This window comes from Chironomus tepperi, unplaced genomic scaffold, assembly GCF_022539635.2.
Source record: "Chironomus tepperi strain 1889 unplaced genomic scaffold, CSIRO-AGI_Ctep_v1 contig_376, whole genome shotgun sequence".
Taxonomy (NCBI): Eukaryota; Metazoa; Arthropoda; class Insecta; order Diptera; family Chironomidae; genus Chironomus; species Chironomus tepperi.
Genome location: NW_027226498.1, coordinates 4404378 through 4430955, shown reverse-complemented (window position 1 = coordinate 4430955; position 26578 = coordinate 4404378). Strand labels below are relative to the sequence as shown.

The following is a 26578-nucleotide window of genomic DNA, read 5'->3' as shown; positions in this document are numbered from 1 at the left end:
TTTTTGTATACATAATTAAATAGATGTAATGTTGCTGGCACAACATCTTGCCAACTTTCAAAAGTCGATTTTGTTTTGTGATAAATTTAAGAAGAAATTCATGTGTTGAAAAAGAAAACTAAGTGTTTTTTTTTTTTGAAGAGTAAAATGATAAATATGGAATTTTGAAACGGCAAGTTTTAATCAATAGAAATTTTACCCGGAAAGCACATACTGTGGAAACTGTTAAAATTAGTCCCCAAGTCGTGTGTCTTTCGGGTTAAAACAGACATGACGGGTCTAAAATCTGATTTTTCAAAGACATTATTTAATTAAAAATTCAATAGTTTATATTAAAGTTTAAGAAAAGTAGTGTCCAAGGACATTTTATGAGACAGATGTAAAATTTAAGTGCAAAATCTTAATTGATTGTGATAACAAATTCAAAGTTAAAACTCACATGTTGATATATTGATTCAAAATAGAGCAATTTTCAAACATGTTTTCAACAAGTTCAACTAGAGTTCAAAATCGAATTTTTCATACAAAATCCGAGTCGACTTCGAGCTCTTAGATCAAAATATTTAATTTATTACAGAATTCTTATTAAACTTTTCAATATAAAACCAAATTATCTCTTATATATAAGGATTCCTTCAACATATTGTAAATCGTTTACTGTTCATTGACAAAGATACTTAGTTATGTTGTCTCACATCAAACTGAAACTAAGCATAAAGAAACCTCATAAAATCAAACGATTTCACGGGCAGTTAATTGTCAATTTAACCCTATTTTTCAATCAATATATCACTTTTACATGTTAAGGATAGCAAAGAATTGAGAAAGAAGAAACTTTCATGCTTACAAATATAAATTTATGAAAGGGCTAGAAAATATCAATTGATACAAAGAGATGTATAGTTAAACCAATAAATAATTTAATAACTGTAATTTTTCATTCTAAACAAACACTTGACACACACAAATAAATATTTTAACGCATTTTTGTAAACTTTGTTCGGTCGTTTAGCTATCCTTAACAGAAATTTAGCATACTCATCAAAACGAACGTGCTCAAAAGTATACTTATTCAATATAGTTTAGCATGCTCAATATTGTGAGCCCCTAATGTTCTGTATTAATCTGTTAGATGTTTCTGCAAATTGATTCGTACGAACGTTTGTAATCAAATACTGATCATTGCATCAAAAATGCGTTTAAATAATTTTATAAAACACGGGACTTTTGAAAACTCTTATTGTTTAGAAAATAGCTAAGAAAGTATTCTAAAATGAAAAGTTTAGAGATAGTTTACAACATATACATACACTTTTTTTTGGCATACTTAATAAATTTAGATTTTTGTTATTCTTTAATTATAAATACAATTTTTAATTTATATGATAAGTTTAGGTAAATAACATAACTGATCAAGCTGTATATTTATAAAAATAGGCACTTTAAATGTGAATAAATGAATAATTTATAAAAGTTTCATTCTAATATATTATGAGACAATATCACACTCACCTCCATGTTCACTCGCTCTACTGTGTCTTCCAGCTGCCTGCTCTATGATATCATTTAATACCATCACATCTGCAATTGTGCGACAAAACACAAGAATTAAATTGAAAATATTCTCATCTTTCATTTTGTATTCAACAATTATCTTACCTTTCATATCAACAACGGTATTTGATTGAGCTGGTTCTTCAATAAATGGATTACTACTTTTAATTTTGCCTGCTTCATCCGTACAGTCTTGAGACATTTCTTGGAGAGACTAGAATTTTAAAAAGCAATAGATATAAATTCCTCAGATAAATATCATTAATTTTCTGCTTCTTGTCACGTTTGCAAAGATAAAGCAGACTACCGTCATTTCATTTCAAATAACTTCGTAAATAATGTCGAAAACTTCGAAATTAAAATCACAAATTGCCATGACATTTTGAATTTCATTTGTCCGTTCCTATTTTTCGAAGAGACGGTAGTTTGATTTGATAGTTTTCTTACATATTCCCGATGTCCCTTATGGTTAGTATCCATATATGATGAAGCAGATGTTGGCTGTTGTTGTATGATAGCATGATTTCTAGACCGTCCACGTAATCTACTCTCTTTCGTCATTCCACCTAATAAATCACCATGAGATGTATACGATATTCGCGATTGATGTGATGTATATGACGAATGTCTTGATCCCAAATTTGCATAATACACGGGAACAATGATTGCACCATTCTCTTCGGACATTGGTGTAACAGCATTTGAATCATCTGCATACGGAAGATGTTCTTGTGCATCTAAATATGTTTGTAGTACTAATGGCTTTCTATCGTTTCCACCTGACGGTACGCCTACAAATCGTCCGCGATTTCTTAATGTGAATTGGTGAGAGCCTCTCGAGCCACGTCGTGGATTGAACGGTGATCCAGGTAGTGAAAGTGAAGCCTTTATAATAACAGAGAAGAAAATCATTAATTCCATAATAATAATTTTTAGAATTAAAGTATAATTGGAAATAAAGTAGAATTAATTGAGTCATGTTTAGTTCATTTTTGTTTTTTTAACCATGTTAACATATTAATTCTAAATAAAATAGTTAATATTATTTATTATAGTAATCAAACAAGCTCCTAAGCCATTGCTTCAGACTAATTATGGGTATCATTTTAATTTTTCCGCATCTTCTTTGAGAATTTTTTATCTTTGTCTTCTTGCTTAAAACACACCTACCTTAATTAGTATGCTATATATTTTACTATACACACACGATATTAGATTTCTTGTTCTTAATATTATGATAAAAAAAGGAACTTCTTACTCGTATAAAAATTTGTTATAGACTAAACTGAACGTGTAATAGAGAAAATTAAGACAGAGAAAACTTTAATCTAAACATAAATAAAGTTATTACAGCATGTCAACTTTTTGAGAGCTTTATGATAACTGTCAAAATAATTTAAAATTTTGGGAACATTTAAAAATTTAGTTTTAGTGAATATTTAAAACAACTGTGTGTAACTTTTTTTGTTACGTAAATTTTAATTTCAAATTAAATTTAAGTTTTAACTCTTTTAATAATAAGAAATCTAATAATTGAGAATTAAAGACTTACATTAAGAATAACGTTCGAATATTCAAAAATTTTTTAGAAAATCAGAATTTCGTCATTATAGTTGAGAACATTTTTAAAAATTCGATTCAAAAAGTTGACATGCCTTTGATAAAATGTCAAGTGTAAATTATATGATAGACCTAGAGATGAGGACTCTTTTGTTGGTATTTAAAATAATATGTATGGTATAATGAGCTACAACTTTGATGAATTCATGAATTTATAAAATATAAAATTTATATACACATATTTCGATAGTAAACTCATATGAATTTTAAACATGACTACAAATTTTCTTTTAGGTATCAAAAAATTTTCAAATTCTATAGTTTTATATCAAATTTACAACAAAATTCAAAAATTTTAATAAAAAATTTTGTTAATCTTGAATCGGATCAATAATTTAGTGTTGAGGTGAAGATAGGAAAAATTAAAATGCTTTTATGAATGGTACTAAGTGGGTGTTAGGAGATCAAGAATGATTAGATTAAAATAATTTAATTGAACAATTAAGAAATTCAAAGAAAATTTTGTCTGAACTTTCTCAAGTAGATAAATTATTTTAAAATATTTTAAAAATATCCTACATTTAATATAATAAAAGTGAATACTAAAGTCTGATTATTCTGCCTAAAAAATGACTTTTCCGTCGTATGAATTCCATTTTTGACTTTTGAATAATGAGAAGTTCTGACAATATTTTCTTTTTAAGAGTAAGAAGGCAAAATTAAATGAATAAAGACTACAAATTAATAAACTCTACAGAATCTTAGATACAAAACTACAGCTTAAGAATAACTAAAAAATAAGAATGTTAGTTTGGAAAATAGATGAAGCGGTGTTAGGTTTAATATAGGTAAAGATAATCACTCAAAGTTTTTTCAAAAAAGTCATTTTTCTGTTTCAGAATATAACAGTACTGTATAAGCAGTTCTGATATCACAAGAAACATTTTACAATAGTCCAATGAAGGACATCAGGGTCTTATTTTTTGAACGTTGGAAAATTATGATCGAAAAAATTCGAAAAAACTTTTAAATGTGAAACAATATGAAAAACGAAATCATTATTAATCAATAGACTAGCAGAAGTAAGGACTTTCAATCAGTTTATATAATTGTCAAATATGAATAATGGTGAAATTGGATTTTTAATTGAAAACAACTGATTTTTCCCTTCTTTTAATAAAAAATTGATAGTCTTATTTGATTAATTTTGAAATTACTTGAAGATCATAACTGTCAATTAAAAGTAATGCTTCTTGATATTTTGGCGACTAGAATCTCATAAGAAAAATATTTTGTCAATATCATTTTGGTACTTCTTGTTTTTATTTCTGATGATTTGATGAAAAAAATCAAATATGATTCTAATAAGATTTGCTATTTGCATATATGATCATCAATAAGAAAATTTTTTATAAAAGAAAGTATCGATTTGATGATTATTGACCTTTTATTATTAAAAAGGAGGAGAAAATTCCTCAAAAAATCAAAAAAGTTCTGAAAAGCACAAAAGGTAGTATTTATAGCAACGAATGATTCATTTCTCTGTGTTCTACTCTATTGAATGAATGCGAAAAATAACAACATAAGAATACAGAAAGTAAACTGAGTAAATGAGAGAGAGAAATGGTATGAATGGAGTAAAAAACAAAACAGAGCAAAAAAATCAATAAAACATACCAAGCTCATAAATATTTCATCCTACAAACCTAACACTTTCTCTATGAAGCATGCAAAGCATTCACTCATACTTACCGTGCTTACTTTTCGTGCTTTAGCTGAAGCAAGAGCTGTTGGTGCTGTTGTTCTTGTGATTTCGCTCACCGACTCCAATCCTTCGCTTCTAATTGACATTTTCTCCTTATTGTTGTCATCATTGCCTTTCTCTTGACCCACAAACAATTCATATGAGTGACATGAAAAGTCTGATGGACTTTTGGCTATTTGTTCAGGCTCCATGGCCGCTTGGGCTGCGGCAGCTGCCGCCGCCGCGTGAGCTTCGATTTTGGCTTGTCGAGCTGCCGCGGCTTCTTCAGCTTCCTAACAGCCATAGCGGGAAGTAGCATGGAATTTATTTCAACGTCGATAGAATTGTTTTTTGGTTTGGATTTGTAGAAGAGGGGAAAAAGAAAAGAAAATTTATCGATTAATTTCGGTTATGGACAAAACTCAATTTTTGGATTATGTATTGATATTAGTTTTCTGTACATTTAGAAGCTTACCAGATATACAATATGTATAAATTTATAGTAAAATAGTGATTAAGTATAGACAATTAATAGACTCATTCAAACACCATACACATACATACATGACTTATTTTTTTTTGACTAATGAATGATACGAATTACATAATAGATTTTATGCAAACTAAAGCATACGTATGACATTTAAAATTATACAACATAATCATAATAATAATGAGCAATAAAAGAATATTAATGGAAAAGTCAGACACAAAATTATGGTTTTATTTTATTTATAAAATATATTTTGTTTTTCTATATCGGGATATGCTATGTGGGTAAATATTCTAGCGGATGGAAGCAATATTAAAAGTTCTTTGAACTGCCTATGACTGATTTTTATATATGCGATGATTTTTATAAGATATTATTATAGTTCAAAATGAAATTGTGTTGGAATGAAAATGTTGAGCCTTATGTGCTTGCATTTTTTGGGTCTTTTCTATTGTTTTTGATGAAAGTTCTCGATTGAAATGTGATTTGAACGATAATTTTGAAGATTTTCCTCAGACTGTGAAAATGTCGAAATTGACAGAAATTGTATTTTCATTTTCAAAAATGAAATGACCGTTAATTTTTGAATTTGAGAGACCGTTTTAAAACGTACAAAATTTTGAAAGTAAGAAAATTTATTGCCAAAATAATTATTTCTTAAATTTTTAATCATAATCATGCTTGATAACAAGGAAGTCAACCTTCGTGAAACAGTTTAAATCGAAATTTATTGATTTTTATAACGGTTAATATGAATTCGAAATTTCGACATTTTTCAAATCCTTTGACACACAGAAATGCTTATAATTTTGTATGAAACACTGATGAGCAAATTATGACTAAAATAATAAAATTTAATTCCGACATAGACACTTTAAAAATATAAGAATATCTATATTGAGTTCAAAAACAACAGATAATTTTAATTTTTTTGTAAATTTTGAATTCTTCAGATATTTTTGTAGTGTCTACATCCTTATGTCATTTTGAAACACAAAATCCTTATAATTATCTACAATTACAAAATTGTCTTCAAAATATTTCTCAAAAAATAAGAAAAACAATAACTGTTGAAAGACAAAATATTGAAGAAAAAAATAAAATAAAAAAAGATTTATTCTTCTTCTTTGAAAGACGAAGCGTAACATGAATTATAATAGTATATGCATTTACATCGAGAGAAAATGAACCAAAATAAAAACCATAAACAAAAATAAGATAAATGAGATATAAATTCATAGACAATTATTTTATAATATGTAGACATATGAAATGAAGTGTTGATTTCATTTCTCACCCTAAGAGCTTCTTCCTCGGCGGCCTCTTCCTCCTCGGCCTTCTTCTGGAGTTCGTCGTACGACATGGCGACAATGGCCAAGATCAAATTTACAAGGTAAAACGAACCCAAGAAGATAATCACAATGAAGAAGAGCATGTGCCACGGTCCAGCTGAGCGTAACACCTGATTTATTTTTTTTTTCAGATATTTGAAGATTAAATGCACACCATGAAGAATGCGTCGTCGTAGATTTCGGGTGATACGTCAAATTATTTGTTTGTAAATATAACGGAGGGAAAAAAATTAATTAGTTAGTAAAACTTAAAAAGATTTAAAATTAAAAAAGATTACTGCCATAAAATTTTCATTTTTGATGATAATTCAAGAAAATCAACTAAGTTATTCTTAAATGCTCAAATGAAAATCTATGACAGATAATATAAAAAGATATTTTTTTCATGGATCAATCGAATCATCATCACAATCAAACAGGATAAACGATAAACATTACCAATTGATATAAATTCTCCCAGAAATCCTGTGTCATAAGACGAAAAGCTGATAAAAAGGCCCATGCGAATGTATCGAAACTTGTGTAACCGTAATTAGGATTTGGGCCAAAGCCTTGCAAACAAATGTAATCTTCCTCACATTGTCTACGTGTTTTATGTACACACATATACGCATTTTGTTGCAACATTATGAAAAGAAAAAGAAAGTAGATGGAAGTGAATTGTAAATAGTAATGAATAGAAACATTTGTCTTAGCATATATAATGCAAATAATTACCCAGCACCAGATGAATTGCCACAAACAGGTGGATCGAGTGGCTCAGCGGGACCATAATACCAATTTGCTAAATTAAGTAAATAATATTTATTTTTTTCATACGAATATTCATGTTTGGATAATCTTTAATAGCTCTGTGGTTATGGTATTCATACATTTTCATTTATATCCAGGCTTAGACAGTCAATTAATTAATTGCTGTATGAAAACATATGACTTCATCATATCTATTGAATTCTTTGTTACTTACATTGGTTTTCACAGAACGATTTCCATAATTCATGTGTAAAATTTCCATATGAACCATCCCATCTCCTTACGCACTTTTGTGTTAGTACACCCATGTAGATTTGTAAGCCCATAAGTGCAAAAACTGACAGTGAAAACATGGTCAAAATGATTACATCACGGAGATTCTTCACAGACTCAATGACAGCACCGACGATGGTTTTTAGACCTGCAATTCATTAAATTATTATTGACATGACATGGCAAGTCAATTATCATTCAATTTACCTGGAACAATGGCTACAGTTTTGAGCGCACGAAGTACCCTGAATGTTCTCAATGCAGCCAAGTTACCCAAATCAATACCCATAGTTACATAACTATATGTGAAATAAGAGAGTGGGAAGAGATATATCAAACATTAATTGTCAAAAAAATACTAAATTCTCCATTTAACCGCAATTATATTTTAATTGCCAAACATATATTTGTGTCGTATTTATATACATTTTGTCATCATCTTCATCAATGTCGTTATAAATTTACACTCACAATGCATATGTATTTGTGTCAGTGAAATGGTTTTGACACATTCAATGCAGAGAGGAACCTTTTTATGTGTTTGACAAAAAAAAAGAAATAAAAATTGACTTGAAAGTTTTACTCAATAATGGAGAGGACTAAAGAGAGAAGGAATAGAAACGAACGATATGTACCCCTCTACTACAGACGTATATTTTTTTTTCTTCTATTCAATAAAAATGACATATTATCGATATTTTTGAAGGCATGAAGGTTTTTCAAAAAAATGATAAAAAAAAACGGAAAAGGTAGAAAATTCATGTCAACGGTTGTTATATTGCGGTATGACTTGATATCTGATTTATAAACCTTAGACACTTTAGATCGGATGTATATTTATATATTATATGGTTGGAAAACTCAAAGAGAGCTAAAATTCAAGGAAATCTATTTTAAATCTCGAGTTTTACTATCAATATTTCATGAAAACTATTGTCTAATTAATAATACATTACTTTTAAAAGTTGCTTTAGTATCGAAATTTATCATTATACTTGAAATTTTATTAGTTTTTATCGATTCTGCAAAATGTTTTAATGCCTATCAATAATACAATAACCATTATGATTCGGAAAATTTTGATTAATGTATGTATATTTCTTCATTTGGTATTTGAAATTGACATATATTGACCAGCAATAGGGCCAGATTGAGGCGACATCTGAAGGATGTCATGGATTAAAATTGATATGTACGGTCAGCGAAGCAAGTTGACATATATAAAATTCTTAAAATATTCTACTTAATTTCTAATAAAACATTCTAAAGAAGTTTTCTAAACTATTATTTTTTTCTATTTCTATTTAATTCTTCCTGCTTGTTTACTTTCTTATTAAAATATTTTAATGTAATTTTAATTAAAGGAAGGAATAAACAATTGTTATACATCTTATACTGTAGACATAAATGATGACATAAAAATGAAAATTTAATTTGACTAGCCATTTAATATTGATGACTAAATTGGGTCAACGGAAGTTTGGATATTCTTTGTTAAGATTGAAGGGTTAAATTTATTGATTTTTGTTAGTTGATGAAACTATTGTATTAGTTTTTAGATTTTTGAAATTTAAGAATTTTGAAGAATATTGGATTTTCATTAGAAAATAGTAATGTCGGCACTCCGCTCGATGATTTGTTATACCGTTCCAAACTATCTATAGAATGCCTATGTCCTTGATAAAACCAATAAAGTCCAAATGGCACTCTTTGCGAATTTTATCAACAAAAACTTAGTTTAAATAACTTATTGAAGGTGTTATAAATATACATATTTTTCACTGACACAAGTTGGACATCTATCGTTTCTTCTATTCTATTTCACTATTAAAGAATACCACCAAAATCAATATATCATAAAGAAAAATTCTCTTTAAATTAACGCACATGATGACATATAAGTAAAGCTAATGACAAAAAATATAATTCCACTAATAATAATGGTATGTTCAAATGTCATTAGACTATTGACTATTTGAAACTATAAAACTAAGAAGATTAATTATCTATAGCTAGAAAACTCACGCTAATGTTATAACTATGAAGTCCAACCAATTCCATGCATCCCTAAGATAAGTAAACGGTTGTAAAATGAAACCTCGTGCCATTACTTTAACACCTGATTCAAATGTGTAGATTCCGGTGAATATCACCCTAGATGATTTAGATTAATTGATTAATTAAAATTTATTATTAGTGTTATTTTAAAAACATTATCATTATAGAGCTTGTTGACATAAAAAAATTAAAGTTTTTCATCTACTTAATCTATCTATTAATTAAATATACTAATTAACAGTCAGAAAAGGAATATATAGTAAATGATTGGATTTTATCTATAAACATTTGATGAATAACAACATCATAGAATCCATAAAAGAATACTTACTCTGTTGATTCTATAAAGGGCGATGACGGCATTATCATTAATATACAGTTTGTGAGGATAGTCGTAATGATGAATAACGAAAATAGTGGATGAACTAGAATATAAATAGCTACGCGACGAATTGGATTGAACGGATCAAGCAACCATAATGCGTTTGTTGCAGAAAAACGAAAAATATCTTTGCCTTTGCTTACAACTACGAAGGTCTAAAAATGAATAAAGAAAAAGGATAAAATTATCGATTTTAGTATTTTTTTTTGGAAATGTCAATATGTTAGTCATGTCAACAGGCCCAAACAGACAATGAGAACGTTCATAAATATTTTCACATAATAAAGCATGTTTAATTACAATAATTGAGTATACTCATGAGCACGCTCATTTAGGTGTCTGTTAGGGAGTGTAGGATACTGAACAGATTCATGAATGTTCTATTCATGTACCTTGTCAAATTATAAATAAGCATTAACTTACTCTTTGGTTTGAATAAAATGAGTCAATATCCTCGAGAGGCGTGGCGGCCAGTTCTGCTGGGAAATTACCCTGCATTCGAACAGGGATTGGTACACCCTGCTCGAGTGTGGGATCTGGTTGAGGGCCTTCATCTTCATCTTCATCATCATATCGTATCTAAATTTTTATGAAAAAAAGTTTACGAAGAAAAAAGAGAAATTTTTTTCATTTCATTAAAATTTTTAGTTTGAAAATATAATTTAAATAATTTTTGAGGAATTAAAAAACTAAAGAAAAAAAATTCTAAACCTAAGATTGAAAAAAATTTCAAACTTTTAAGTTTAAAACCTATAAACTAGTTTTTTCTTGATTAAAAAAATATTTAGGATTTTTAAAAAATATTTCAGTTTTTTTTTTCAAAGCAATTGCTCTTTTTGCTGTCAATCAATTATTGATGTAATAGATGCGTGTCATTGATGTGTATAATGTGATTGTGTCTGTGAAGATTTCCTTCCATTGAAAGAAACTCTTTGACGCATTAAGCTTGTTTTTGATCATAATTTGCAGTAACATTTCATCAATTTTCTGTGAATTTTTACTGACATTTTTCGATTACTTTTTTGCTAGGCTATATTTTTTTTTATTTCGACTAACTTTTTTTCAATATTTGTTCAGTGATTGGCGTGAGATTTCGCATTTTCCTGATTACCTTTTAATTTTGCAATCAATTTATTAAAATTATTTTTAGTGATTTAATTTCTAATTTTTGTTATACTTTTTAATTTAAATAATTTTACCTAAGATTTTTGGTTTTTGACTCAGATTTTATCTAAAAGCAGACAATACTTGATGGCACCGCATGGGCCTTTCTTTAAAATTTGAGTAAATTTAACTTAAAATAATTTAATAAAAATAAGGAATCAAATAATAAATTAAATCAAAATTGTATTTTTCTGTTTTAATAAAAAAGTTTTTAGTAAATTAAGAATTTTTCATGAATTTATTGTTTGTTTATTAATTTTGTTTAGACAATTAAAATTCAAAATTTAAAACGAAATTTTACAATTTAAAACTAAGTTTTAAAATTTAAAAACTTTTCAAATTTTAAATTTTTTCATGTAAGTAAAAACTAAATTTTAAATTTTTTTAAGTGTAAGTTCACTGCAGGATATATTTTAAAATTTATTCTGTATTCATTTATTTTTCAGTCAATTTAACCATTTTTTCATTGAAAAATTCTTAATAAAAATAAAAAGTTGAAGAAAATTTAAATCAAAAATTAAAATAATGATAATCAGGTTAGTGCTGAGTAAATTAGTAAGTAGTGTTTGTAAAAGCACAATGAGAGAGGAAAAATGAAATTTAAATAAAATGATTTTTTTCTCTAAAATCACATCTAACATAAAGCTTAAAAAAATTTAATCCAAAGCACATGTAAAGATCAACTAAAGTTAGAATCAGTTACACACTGTCATAATTAAGTGAAGCTGATATACAACAATAAGCATTTTGAAGCAGTTTTAAATTCTATTTTTAAACTACATTAACGAATTGAAAGGAGATGAGCGATATTTGACCGAATTTGAAGGTAAGAATTTGAAATTTTGTGGCTTGGGTGTTGATGAAAATGAAATTTTTTGAAAACACATCTACAAAGTCAATCCAAGCATTAAAAAAGGAAGTAGTTTTTGTTTGTAAATTTGAATATGTCTTAGAAAAAGATGAGGTGAAAGAAGCTTTTAATTTTTTATATTTTAAATTTTTTTCTATTTTATTAAAACAAATCTTGTAATGTAAGCGCAATATGTTTTTGAAATGTACTTTCGAGTGATATGTGGAGAGAAGAAATTCTTAAGACAAAATCCATTAAAAATTCAAGTATTTTGGGATAAAGTCATTTAATAAATCAATCCAATTGGCTTCCTTAAAATCATCAATAGATATTAATAAGGAACAAAACTTAGGAAAATAAGGTACGGTTAACTTATTTTTGGATTAAATTTATTCAACGATCGACATTTAATTGTCGAATTTTTTCAAAATTCTTAAATAATTCTTAATTCTTAAAATAAAAAATAACTTAAATTTTTCAAATTTCTCATTTACATATCACACGAAGAGTAACATTGTTCTATTCTAACTTCTATTGAAATAATTTTTCATTGAATTTGTATTAATGAGCCAATGGAAATGCGCTTTTGATTTGTTTTTAATTGTCAATTATTTTTCTAATTTTTCATTAAATATTTTTTTATGAAAATTGTTTTTGTTCTTTGTGGCAAAATAAATTGCAGTTCTTACTTCTTTCTTCTTTTTCTTGCGGCCAAAACCGGTCTGGAAAAGAAATATTTATACATAAAAATTGTTCAGGAAATTTTTTCTTATTTTTTTGCTTGTTGTATTTTTTCTTAAGAGCAATAAAAATAAAAATAAAATGGTATAGATATAGATAGTATAGATGTAGATATAATATAAGGTATTTTTGTTAGAAAAACAACAAATGGATAAAAGAAATCGCAACTTTATTATTGTCGCGTTTGGGATTTTACACCCGACAATTCAATTCATTGATCCCATTTTATTTGCCTGGATCAAATTTCACTTATCCATTGTTGTTCTTAATGAGAATGAATTTCATTTCTTTCCTTTCTATGTGATATAAATGAGCTGAATGGATATACACAAAGATATATGTTTAGGTTTATGAAATGATATGAAAATTTCATTCTAGATTTCTCACATTTTACCGGATTTCCGAAATGTTTGATTTCAAAAGCAAAACAGGCTAGTTCTACATGGCCAAAAGTATCTTAAGGTGCACATATAATATTTCGTAACCTGATTTAATGTAAATATAAAGATTTATCCACTAAAGTACCGCAGCACACAGGTTACCCACCACTAATTTAAATACTAAAATTCAGTACAAACATTCCGAAAATCCGACTTAGTCATCAAATGTCAATGACTATCTCAAACACCACAATTTTTATTTCTTTTAGTTCAAACCAAAATAAGTTAAATTACAGAAATGAAATGCTTAAGCCTCAATCAAAAAGAAACTTTCGACAAAGAAACAGTTTTCATCTGATTACATTCAATACAAACTAAAATGAAAATAAATGATTCCAAAAAAATTAGGATTTGGTTGATAAGGGATAATTTTTAATTTTTAAGGGTTAATCACAATAACCAGACCGTTAAATCGTTAGTTATAAATATTCTTATAATCAAGCTGAATTCATATAGACAACTAGAGCTTAAAGTCGACTCGAATACATTTATATGGAGTCATGACGAATTTTTCATACAAAATCCGAGTCGACTTTTAGCTCTGATTTAAACTAACTATTTTTAACTAAATGGTTACTAGGGGGAAACAAAAAACATAATAAAAAGAGAACAGCCATCAATATTGATGACGAAAGCTTAAAACATTAAATTTCAATTTACAATTCTTCTTTTTTTCAGCATACTTTTTACAGTTGAAAATGAAATTATGAGAATAATATAAATTAGGCATTGAATAAAAATATAGTAAATGGTATCGGTATGAACAATAAAGCATGATTCTTTTTTTGGTAGAAATGTTAATTAATCGTACTGAGTTACTTCTTGTTTTTTATACAGTATTTATTTGTGAATTTGAAAATAACTTTGACAGCAGAGCTCGTAATCACCTTGGATTGTGTTTGGAAAAGTCAACTCAAGTCGATTCATCGCCATATAAAATATGAGTCGGCTTCGAGCATTGCTATAAATCTTTAATAAAAGTTTGACTATAACATAAATATTCCGACTAATATTCAAAACCATCATGAGAACCAACACAATATGTAGTTATTGAAAATTACTTAATAAATACCAAAACATCTTGAAAACATCATACTTTTAAAGCTGGATATCAGTAATCGATACTCAGATGATGGTAATAAATTTAAACCTAATTAACCTAATCCCAACCTAAGATTATTATTTTTAACACTAGTTTTAATTTACAAAACATTCTTTCTAAAATTAGGCTAATTGAATTTCAGCACATATTTTTTTCAGCTCAATTTAATTTTTCTTAAAACTACGAATGACCTTGTTTGGTCTACACAGAAGAAATAATAATAAAGGACATTATTGAGCGTTTTAGAAATTTTTGGCCAATCACTATAATAAATAACAATACGCACAGATTGCAGACCTTAATAATGTAATTACGTTTTCTTATAAAACTTTACAAATGTAAACCATTAAAGAGACCTAATTTCTTCCTTTTTAAAGTTTTTTTTTACCGACTTTCTTGACTAAAAAAGTTTGTGTATTTAATTTTTAAAAAATGCTAAGAGACGTGTACAAAAGGAAGGAAAAAGTTTACATGAAAAATGTAAATTACAACACTTGTGACCCAATTTTATGGGAGCACTAGCAGCCAGTAATTTCACACAATATTTAAATTTATACGTAGTATATGAAATCCTTTATGAGAATAGTCAAGAACTTTAGAACGCTTATCTTTCTGAAAGTTTTTGTTCTAGAAAATTAAAAAAAACATTTATGAAGTTTCGGATGGGGAGCAGCATATTCTGGGAGGGGAAGAAGGTTTCTAACTAGAATCCACACTCCTAGCTACAGTTGGGATATGGGGTTTCAGAATCGCAAATATAGATCGCCCTTCAATTATGTAAATCTGTCTGTCGCACAAAAAATAAAATGAATTCTCGTCAAAGAGAGAGAGAAAGAGAGAGAGAGAGTAATTGTCTAGGTAGCTGCTGTTTATTATGGCGCCCTCTCAGCAGTTTATCAAACTTAATAATACAAATAAAATTAAATTTGTGCAGTGACCATTTTAAAAATCCATTAGTTCTTTTTCGTTATAGACTTTTCAATGTTTCTCATTCTGATTCTCTTATGCTGATATAAGTTTAGTTAGGGCACGTTTGGGAATTACTTAACGCTTAAGAGGGCAGAGGGACATTTTCATGCATTACGTAATTTACGAACATTCTCTGAGTGTTCAAGAAGAAATGAAAACAAAAAGAATGAATATTAAAGTTAAAGTAGAGAATTTTGCAAGAAATAAAAGGAAAAAATCAGCAGCAAGGATTTGACATAGATATGCTTGAGGTATCATCATGAGAAAAATTGTTCGGTGTCAAAATATTTAAAGGCCATTCTTACCGTAAAGACTTAGCCTTCAAACCTTCCCCTCCCTTTTGGGAAAAAAATCTTCAATTTGTTAGGGTTCTTCCAATAAAAATTCCAAAACCCCCAAACTATTCCAATTCATACTAAAACGACCCCCTGGAAGTATGTGATGTGTCTCCATTTATTCATTTATTGTGTCATTAATAAACAAAGCAAGCATCTTATTTTAAATGATGAAGGTAAGTTTTGACCCCAAATAATGGTCATTGTTCTATATTTTTTGAAGCATTTTTTTCATTCTGCACCAAAAATTCTAACAAACAAAAAAAGAAGCACTTCCTTTGGTATTTTTGAAAAGCAATTTATCACAATCTTCCTTTATTGCTTTCACTTCAACATTTTTACACGGCATGAGATTTTTTTTAAGTGATCTCCCATCAAAAAATCAGCAAAAGAGAGAAATAGTACATACTGGAAGGGATAGAAAATAAGAGAGAAAAATAAAAATGACAAAATCATCGCACATAAAAGGAGCTTTATTTCCTTTTCGACTATAAACTTCTCTTTAGTTTCTGATTCCTAGTTTTGTTGCCATAAACCAACAATGCTTTGTAAATTATGTACATAGTGTAGTATTGCAGGATATAGGAGGAATTTAGGGCAGTAAAATCATTCAACAAAACAACAGCTATGCAGAACGTTATGTACAATAGTTCTCATTTTTTCACATGTAAAACAAAATAAACATGAATGAATGTATACAGGACTATATATGCAGATCCCGAAGGAAAGCTGCTTGCATTTGTTGTTTGGCCTTTTGAATAGATAGATAGGTAAAAATGGAATTAGAAAAAGACAGAATGAGAGAAACATTCAGCAGAATCAATGAATATAGGGCAAACAGCAGTAGCGTCAACATAAATATAGTAACAGACATTAAATTTTCATTTTTAATTATTACAAATTTTAACATTTTATTCATAGTGATAGGAAGTGGTTGAGGTGGAAATATAAATAACTATTTATAGTATCTCTACAATTCACAGTGGATCAATAGGAACTAGTTATCATCATCATCATCTATAGCAGTCTTGGACAACTTGTGTTTCGCGGTATACAGTATGCTGTCACATTTCTTTTTGAATACCTATGGACCGTGTGCCGTGTTTGATTCCGAACGAAGCTTACAACCATGGTGTGCCGTGAGAAATAAAACGTTGCCCATCACTGATTTATAAAGTAGAATAAAACAGTTGTGGACAATCAATAATTTTTCATGGAACAATTTGGAGGTAAGTCTCAGCCTAAACCTTACACTGTATATGGCTCGTGGCATTTACCAGAAATTTCGGGCTTTACTAGTATCCCGCAGGACACTGGCTGTCCACCACTGATTTAAAACAATTTTCAGAGAAGACAGAATTCAATAATTTTTTTGATTTTTTGAAAATTGAATTTTCACATCATTACCACATCCTACCAGAATAAAATCAATATCCTTGTTACATTATTTCAATTGCAAACAATTCAAAATGAAAACTTTTATTATAACTGAAAAAGTATTTCCCAATTTAATGGATAAAGGATATTAAAGGATCAAAAAGCAACAGAAACAAATATAGTATAATATTAAAAAAGTTTTTGTACATAAAGTTATGTATGTACAGTACATATGTATATGTGCTTTATAATATGTTATACAGGAAAAAAATTATGAATTATTAATCTGTTTATTCATATGCCCTTATTTTTTCCATTTTCAACCTTTCCCCGAAATTCCCTAAATTATTATTTTTCTTTGCAAGTCATTATTTGTGAATTTTATGAACTAGGTATTATATTTTTCAGTTGATTCTTTAAAAGCTTAGATTAAAAAATCTCTGAATACATTTCGAATTAAAAAGTTAACTTTTAAGATGATGAAAATTTCAATATACCCTAACATACAATAAACATACTCATTCAAATGAGCGTGCTTATGAGCTTTAATTAACTAACAAAATTGATCTGTTTGGAAAAATTTGGGAAATAAAGGGCATTTTTAAAACATACCTAAATTGCATTCGTTTACTTTGCGAATCAAAATTGTTTAACTCTACTATGGTCACCCTAGATTTACGCTGTCATTTGCTTATTGCCTATTATATTTTAAATAATTCCTAATCTCTTCCTGTGTATATTTTTATACACGCTAAATAAAGAATATTTTACGAGGAAATCAAGATACAAGTTAAATGAAATATAGCAAGGTCCAAGCGACGACAATATTTAGAATGAAAGCACTTCTTGATTTTAGATGGATTTATAACATTTAAAAGAAATCTAGATGTGCGAACTTTGACAAAAATTTCAAAATTGATTTTTTTACTATTCTCGGAAAACTTGCGAAAAGCATCGAGACTCTGACCACAGGCTAGATTCAATGAGTCAAGTTTGGCTACTCTCGTATTTTCAACCATTTCTTCGTCGTGTGTGTTTTTCGGGTATTTAAGAAGAAATCTAATGTTTTTTTATATTATTTAGTAAGACTTAAATTCAAACTCCTTTGACTTGACAACAATCAATTTATTCCAACACTTCCTTTCAAATTGACGTTGCTAACTATACGTCAAATGGTCATTTCAATTATAGTCCATAAATTTTCTGATTAGCTCATCAGAGAGTTCACACCCATAGTATGATAGGAAGTTAGATCAATGAACCAACATGAATGTTGTGTAGAAGAGATTAACATAAATGAATTTAATTATTTCGTTGCGATAAATTCCATTTTACATACAATTAATATAAAGATAAATTAATTTGGCTATAATAATTATGAATGTTTTGTATCATGAGCAATTTTGTTAAAAAACAGATAAAATATAATAATTATTCATTAATTCATTAACATCAGTCAACAGAGATGAAAACTGAAGTGAAACGAGGGGGGAGAAGGCGAAAGTTGATATTAAAATGTTATTTTGTTGGTGGTAGGGAAAATTAAGGAAATCAAAAAAGTCATCTTACCTCTCCCTCAGCTCTCCTCTTTTCTAATTCTTTCTGTTTTTCTAATTCCTCAGCAATGCGAGCTTCAATTGCCAATAGTGATTCGCGGGTGAAGGGACGGAACAAGCTACGTTCTTCCTCGAGTAACGAACTGGAGTCGTCGGACATTGTCTATAACAGCCAGCGATGAGAGCCTCAGTTATTCTAAGGCCTTTAATATATTTTTCGTTTTCTGTAAGCGTAAAAGGTTAAAAATTAGCAATTTAAATGTCAAAAAAAAGGTTTAAATTTACATAATCCCCCGCAAAATTTACCTGCTAACAATGATGTAATAGTAATGGGCCACTAAGTAGATCCGCACTCTGTGCGGTTTTTCTAAGGCTCGGGCCCCTCGAGCTTATTGATGGGACGGCAACGGACCGTCCTTTCGAACTAATAGGAAACAGGATCGCAGCGAGACGAATCGCGGCTACACGACTGGGGCACAGAACATTCCGTGAATCGAAATTTCTCATGACCGCCCTTAAAAATTAAAATATTTTAATAACCTTGTTTCTATTTTCATGTTTGCAACTTACTTTGAATGTGTGTTAAAGCACTTTTGATATAAAAATTATAGATGCGATAGTTGTATGCGTGATGGTGCTGTGTTCAACACTGACCATCCACACATTATAGCAAGCGTTTTTCTGTGAATAAGAATGAAGAAAGAAACATTCATTTAATTGATTTTTGGCAATCGATTATGAAAATTAATCATATTTTTATTTTTAGTATTACTAATGATGCGACGGTAAATAAAAAATTCATACAGAGCAATTTAATGTTCTTGATTTTGGTTATTTTTGTCAAAGAGTCAAGGTTATTATTCAGCCAAGGAATGTGATAATTGATACTTGATTAACATACTTTTTTTTCTTACAATTTCTTCATAAATTCAATGCTCTTCAAATTTTTTCCCATCAATGTATTATTATACTCATTAAGCTTTGGTTGTTGCACATCAATACATCATCGAATAACGTAAAAAAGAAAACATTGAAGGAATTCTTTCATTGCATTGAATTTTCGTTCATTCAATAATTTATGTTTTACGTCATCATGATTTTTTTCCCCATCAACATTGTAGAATAGCAATGTTTTTCTTACAGTAAGCATGCTTTTTTGTGGTTATTGGTTAGTGACTCTAAGGCTAATATTTATATTATTCTTTCTTTCCTTGTAAATAGATTTTCATTTTGTTGTTGTTGTTTTGTATTCTACAAATTGGAGAAATCATTATGAGAAATTTACTTCAATTTTTGTTATTTTTAAAAACAACATGACGAATGCTATTTTGTTTCTTCTCTCTAATGATTAGGCGTGGATGTTATGGAAACAGAATAATCATTATTTTAAGGTTAATATACGTTTTCTATGTGGTTTTGAGAGTACTTTTTTTAAATTTGTCTAATCATTATCTCGGTGTGTATGCAAATGCTAATTATTATTTGCTAATATATTACTAACGAAGAAATACATCAGTTATTATGAGAAACTGATATAGTGAGAAGAATCAGGGTAAACAGGGTCCAAAGTGCAGGACATACTGTTAGGAGATCAGTAGAAGTTCCATTAAATAAGGCCTTAAAGTCAAATATTTTTGGTGGCAAAAGAACGTTTCGGTAATTGAGAGACGGACGTCAGTGATAGATCCAGCTTTAAAGCAATATTTTTAAAATTCAATGTAGGACATTAATGAAATAAAAAATAAAATTACTTTTATGTATTACAATCATACACATGATCTAGCTATGCACGCCATTATTAAAATTTCCATGAATTCTAATTTTTAATCACGAAAAAATTACTGCAGAGAAATATTATAATATTCTATAACACCAACTTCTAGTTACGTAACAATTTACGGGTCTTTCATATATTACGTAACGCTCTTGTAACGAAGTGTGGTGGGGATGGGTTTCAATAAGTCGAATTTTATTCCAGACTTATGTTTTACATTAAAATTTCTCTTTTTACCATTATAGCCATCTTATGATAGTTGATTGAACGTTTATAATAAAATGGATTTTTCCTGGAAGGCACATGGCATAGAAATGATTACAAATCTGGCCACAGGCCGACTTGACTCTGGCCTGAGGCAGAATTTCATCGAATTTGGCCCGGGGCTAGATTAACGCTGGCCATTTCTGTACCGTGTACTTTCCGGGGTGGATTAAATAAAAATCTTTGAGTCTTAACATTTTTCTTTGTATTATAACTTTTAAAAACTGATATCAGAATTTATTTAAAAATCATTACCTTTTTATTGTCTAGAAGCAAACATACTTTACTATTTCATTTCGATGACTGAATGTGAAAGAGAGCAAACAAATTATACATATATGTTTAGTGCATTAGCATTCAACATCGCTTTCATGCACGAAAGCTGAGAAGGATTTTTTTAAATTTTATTTTTATTGGTTGCATATGTGCTCTTTTATAATTTAATGGTATTTTATTTCACTATTTTTGGTGTATATTTTATTTTACTCGGAAGGTACACGACGTTGAAATGGCCAAAAATACTGTACTAGACATGCTTGCCTCTGATTCTGCCCAGATTCGATGATATCCGGCCTAAGGTCAGAGTCAAGTCGGATTGATATTTTAATTGTAATGGATTAAAATTGCATAATAAGTTTCCAATAGAAAAGACCTACCATAACCCCGATGTTAAGAATAGGAGGAAAACAAGTCATGAAAATGAGAACATTGAAATGGAGTAGAAAAAAAGCGAGAAAAAAGGAATAACTAAAGACATTTCCTGCTTCCTGACAGACGTTTTCATCATCTTTCCGTGGTTGTCATTCTTAACTTTTCTCTCATGTAATTATTTTTAATGTCAGTGTTGATGACATTTTTTTCTGTGCTTCTCTTCTTTAATCATACAAGTAATTGACTGTTTACATGGATAATTTGTGCTCAATATAAATCTGCATCAAGTCACATGTAAATGTGTAATCACTATAAAAAATGCTTCTTATATGTAAGTACGTATTATACCTCATAAAAATAGGCGATATAAAAGAAATTGGCAAATTTCTCATCTCCTTTAACTGATATTTTGACCTAATTTCGAATACACAATTTTCCTTTTCCTCCATTCTCCTACACTCACACATTAATATCAAAAGTATGTGATTTTGTAAGCACATTTTTCGTAAAATTCAAGGTGATTGTTATTGCTTTTTGGAGCTCTAGGGCGTCTTTTTCTTAAAACTTTTCCTTCCTGCAGTAAAACAAACTAATGATTCTGCCCATGTTATGATATTTTCAGTCGTATTTCATGTGACCTATTTCGAAGTGCATGACCATATATAATGTCGTACTTTTGCATGAATATCTCACAGTTAATGTCTTATTAGAACTTCTTAATGCTGTAATGTTTAATGACCAATCTTGAGTTCCCAGTCCATCAAATTCTGAGAATCCGTTCGTAGCAGCTGTTGTCAATAAGTCTACGTTTTTGTTGAATTTCCTTGATTACGAGCCAGATTTTGCAAGGATAAAGCAGTACAGATTTGACTCATGCATTTAAGATTTTAATCTTCATGGACAAACTTATGCTGGTGGATCTCCAGACATTTGAGAGCTTTGTTTGCAATAAGCTCAAAAAATGCGTTATTAAGACTAGTTTTGTATTAACCCACATACCAGTCAAGTTTCTTTAAATTCAGTCAAGTCAAGGACTTCTGACTCTAAAAGCAAAAATGATAAATGTATCGTCATCATCATTTTCCTTTACACAATCATAATCGTAAAAAAATTTCTTTTTTTCATAAGTAAAAACATTCAAAGACATTATGAAAGGGAATGTTCACATTATTAAGGATCCTTTGAGTCAAAAAAGTTAGCGAGAATTGAGAGTTGAAGAGAGTGTGCATGGAGAAAAAAAAATAAAGTTTATCGATTTTATATTTTTTTAGGCGCACAAGAGAAGGGAAAAGAGAGCAGAAAATTTTACCGCATCGCGTGTTTCCAATATTTTTTTTTGCAGTGACTTAATTACTAGTAGTGGGAAATTGAGTATCAAGTATCACTTGCTATGTATATTCACTTAGAATACGATTATCATAATGCTCACTGTCTATTTGGGTGGAAAATTCAATTTAATTAACTAGAAAAAAAAATATTAAATTGCTCTGCAGAATTTTATTTTGCAGCACTGCTGGTCGGAAAATTTAGAGTGTGATGTGACAATTTTCTAGAGTTGGTTACTTCATGAAAATTTATTAAAATAATAAAAAGTTATATAATCCAAAATTCATGATTATGTCGATCTTATCGTATTTTTGGAAGCGATCGACATTTGGTTAACAAATAACTAACACTATGGGTTATCAGTTCACATTCTTGTACATCAAAAACGATAAAATTTAAAAAATGAAGTTTCCAACTCTTGAAAATTAATGTCCATAAAAATAATTCAAGTTTCATACTCACAAGGGGCACATGTACGTTGATGTATCAAATATCCAAAAAGCAAAAAAATATAACTGGTAAATGTATATGTGTATATGATGAATATTTATGGCTGACAGAGAATTACTGCTGCTGCTACTACTCTATTTCGTTCTATCAAAAAAGGGATGGATGTATTTTCTTCTTTTGCATAAAAAATAATTTTTTGCTGGCGACTTTTATTATTACACTTTTTTTTTCTTAATTCTGTTGCTTAAAAATTGTTCGAAATATGAAAAGTAAGGGAATGAAATGAAAAATTCTTCACTTTTTAATGATTTCCTTGTTGCTTCTTAAGGGTTTTTTTTTATCTCGGCTTAAGCAAAAAATGTAAAAAATTTTAATCCTTTAATTTTTATTCTTAACTATTAAGCGATGCTATGAATTATACTGAGGCTCTCACTTTTTGTGTGTATGTGTGTGTATTTAACTTATTTTTAATTTAGTTTATCACTTTTTTTACACTAACGTTATTAGTTTTATGTTGATTTTTGATTTTTTTATTATTCACTAAATCCTATGTAATATGTAATGTTGCTGTTGGAATGAAATATAATTAAGATTTTATTAAAGATTTGCATTAAGAATTATTATGAAAGAAAATTTTCATGACACTTTTTCCATCAAATATTCACTTTTTCTCTTGGTGTATTTAACGTGCATGTGTATTGCATAGTCTTATTGGATCAGAACTGCCCTGACTAGTCAAGGTTCATTCAGTTTGAATAGCTTAAAAATTAGAAATTATTTCCATGTGACCTTTCTTAACTTTGTTTGCTTTTATAAGTAAAATCTGGTTTAAAATGTAAAACTATAAGTCGTAATTGAAAACCAATAGAAAAATATGTACCGGCTCATGTTTTAATGCTTTTACTTTACCAATTAAAATTTATGTCAAAATACTTAGTAACCCTCATAGACAACATAGGCTACAATCTCATCTAAATCAACGTACTGATGAGAATACTCAATCAATTTAACTAAGCATGCTTAATTTCGTGAGCATGCTTATGAGAATGATCCTTGTCTGTTCGAGTAATATGTTGCCAAAATCTTGGTATCTGTAAAACCCCAATGTACTACTTCAAAAATAAATGAATTATCAAAACTTATTTTTCAGAACACATATCCTTTTCGGTTTAAATATAGGTCATGTGTGGTCAGTGCTTTGTACAAAACAAATGACTACAGCCACAAACGACAAATTACTTTGAGATATATTTTTTAAAAATATGTCGTATTTTTTTGTATGAAAAAAAGTTTGTTTTGTTGAATGCTGGAATAACAAGTTTTGTTAAAAATAGGACATCAAAATAGTATAAGTTCCGAATGGACATAACGTCTAGTTTGTAACTAAACCTTTAGTCGACTAATGACAAATTTTATGGAACGTTCAGAAGAAAATATCATTGGTCGACCGTAGGTCTGGTTATTAACTTATTTTGAATCTTGATTTTTAAATACAACTATGCATGTAGATGGCTCTACCGCAGATATATTTATTAATCATCACGATAAAATCACTCGAGAATAGAAACTTGAATCAAACAGGTCATTTTATTACAGGCTCGGAAATGACTTAGATCCTTTTGAAAATTATATTTTACCGCATTATATTACGTATTGCGCACTAATGTCACTCGATCAAATACGAGTACTTTTATTTATTTTTTTTAAATTCAATTCTAATTTTGGTTTATTGAAATTTGTAAAAGTTATGATTAGAAAAGGACATCTGATCATAAGAGGATATAAAATTAATCTCATTTAAACATTATAAATGGTCTTTATTGTATCTTCTTTTATTTACTATCATCCATCGAAGTTAAATGCAGGTTTTGAATTTCTACACAACAGTGACTTCCACCATGAAATTCTCTAAATAAATTATTTACTAATTGACATTTAGCGCACATAATTTTAATTTAAAACTGCAATTCGACCAATTTGCAATTTTATTGATTTTATTTTTGAATCACTGCTTCATTTCACTATTATTTTGTAATAATAAACTACAAGTTAACTTGCCAAAATCGACAAAAGTCGATTATTAGTTTTTAATAATTTCACAACTTTGAAACTGCATTTCTGATTTTATGATTTCACCTCTAAAGTTCCACGTAATTCCGTTTTTATTGAATCAAAAGAAAAAAAAAAGAAAATCCGATATTTGAAGAAAAGTCGTAAATTCCTCAACAAATTTTATATTTTCTTCTTACTTATCCAACTTCTTTGACACATTATTAATTTTAATAAGTTTTGTAGATAAAAAAATTTCAACTGTAAATATTATTTTTAAGACACAAGAAACAAAAAACTTTTCTTTTTTCGTAAAGGAAAACTCGAAAGAAGAGCAACGAGAATTTTTTTTATTTTTCTTATGACTTTCCGCAACATTTCTCGTTTATCCCTGAAACATGACGTCATTTTTACTCATGCGCCAACAGTGCCGTTTTTTATGTATTTCATTCACTGAAAGTTCGATTCGCTAACTTTCGTTTTTTCGTCTCCAAAACGTATAGCATATGTACATGTATACACATGGAAAGCTTTAGGATATTACAGTTGTGTTGGTGCGTGACAGGAGAAATGAAATTTCTGCTGTTCTCATACAAAGCATTCTATTTTTGCATGCTTTATTCTTTTTGCCTATAATTTCTATAAAATTTGCCCTTTATTCCTATTCCTAACTATAGTTCATTTCACATACATTTCTTTTTAAATCATAAATATGTATTTAATTATAATTTATTTACCCACGAAATTATAAGCAAAATTATATATCAAATTCTTGTCATTTGATTCCGGTTTAGCGTGTTTTCTTCACTAAGTGGTGCACTTTATTTGTCACTTTGGATCAGTGAATTCGCATTCTTATAGTCAAAAAATATGGAATGTTTAGAAATATTTATTCGAGAAAGCGTTGAACTTACTCTTTCTAAAGAACTATTTTCCGTCATAAATTATTATTAACACAACTCACTAAATCAGTGGTGAACGACCTGTGTGTAACGGCACACTTTGGTGGCAAGCCTTGACCGAAACCGTATGCGGCGTACGGTTCATGATAATTCCAAAAGTTGTGTGCCGCGACACACATGTTGTTCACCACTGCATCAAATGAATAGCACTACATGCGCTCTGTATGCCTCCTTATACAATAATTTTATTTCGTAGCATATATTTTTATTCATTGTAATTTATATATTTTTTGCTTTCTTCATTATGAATGGAATATGGACTTTTTTGTATAGTATTTGTAAAGAAAAATTATCAAGGGTATAATACATATTTTTTCCTTAAATCCTTTTGCTTTATATTTCTTCATATTTTCTTCCTTTTCATACAATAAAAAAGAATACAAAATAATGAAGATATGC

At 28.8% G+C, this 26578-nt stretch overlaps 1 protein-coding gene across 16 annotated transcripts in view; it reads right to left on the bottom strand.

The window, feature by feature from the left end:
* Positions 1–26578, bottom strand: part of para (sodium voltage-gated channel paralytic) — a 62961-nt gene that overhangs the window by 19204 nt on the left and 17179 nt on the right. For 13 of the 16 annotated variants that reach the window (XM_070647466.1, XM_070647479.1, XM_070647477.1 and 10 more), the window contains exons 2-17: positions 23181–23735; positions 19274–19384; positions 19010–19217; positions 18717–18927; positions 10593–10748; positions 10119–10324; positions 9755–9883; positions 7937–8028; positions 7671–7877; positions 7421–7487; positions 7142–7286; positions 6649–6813; positions 4867–5151; positions 2002–2439; positions 1660–1768; positions 1513–1581 (exon numbers count right to left, since the gene is read on the bottom strand). In XM_070647466.1, the coding sequence (XP_070503567.1) occupies positions 1513–1581; positions 1660–1768; positions 2002–2439; positions 4867–5151; positions 6649–6813; positions 7142–7286; positions 7421–7487; positions 7671–7877; positions 7937–8028; positions 9755–9883; positions 10119–10324; positions 10593–10748; positions 18717–18863 (2215 nt within the window). In that variant the 5' untranslated portion in view covers positions 18864–18927; positions 19010–19217; positions 19274–19384; positions 23181–23735. The remainder of the gene's footprint in view (positions 1–1512; positions 1582–1659; positions 1769–2001; positions 2440–4866; positions 5152–6648; positions 6814–7141; positions 7287–7420; positions 7488–7670; positions 7878–7936; positions 8029–9754; positions 9884–10118; positions 10325–10592; positions 10749–18716; positions 18928–19009; positions 19218–19273; positions 19385–23180; positions 23736–26578) is intronic. The other 3 variants (XM_070647471.1, XM_070647478.1, XM_070647474.1) reach the window with 1 other exon arrangement.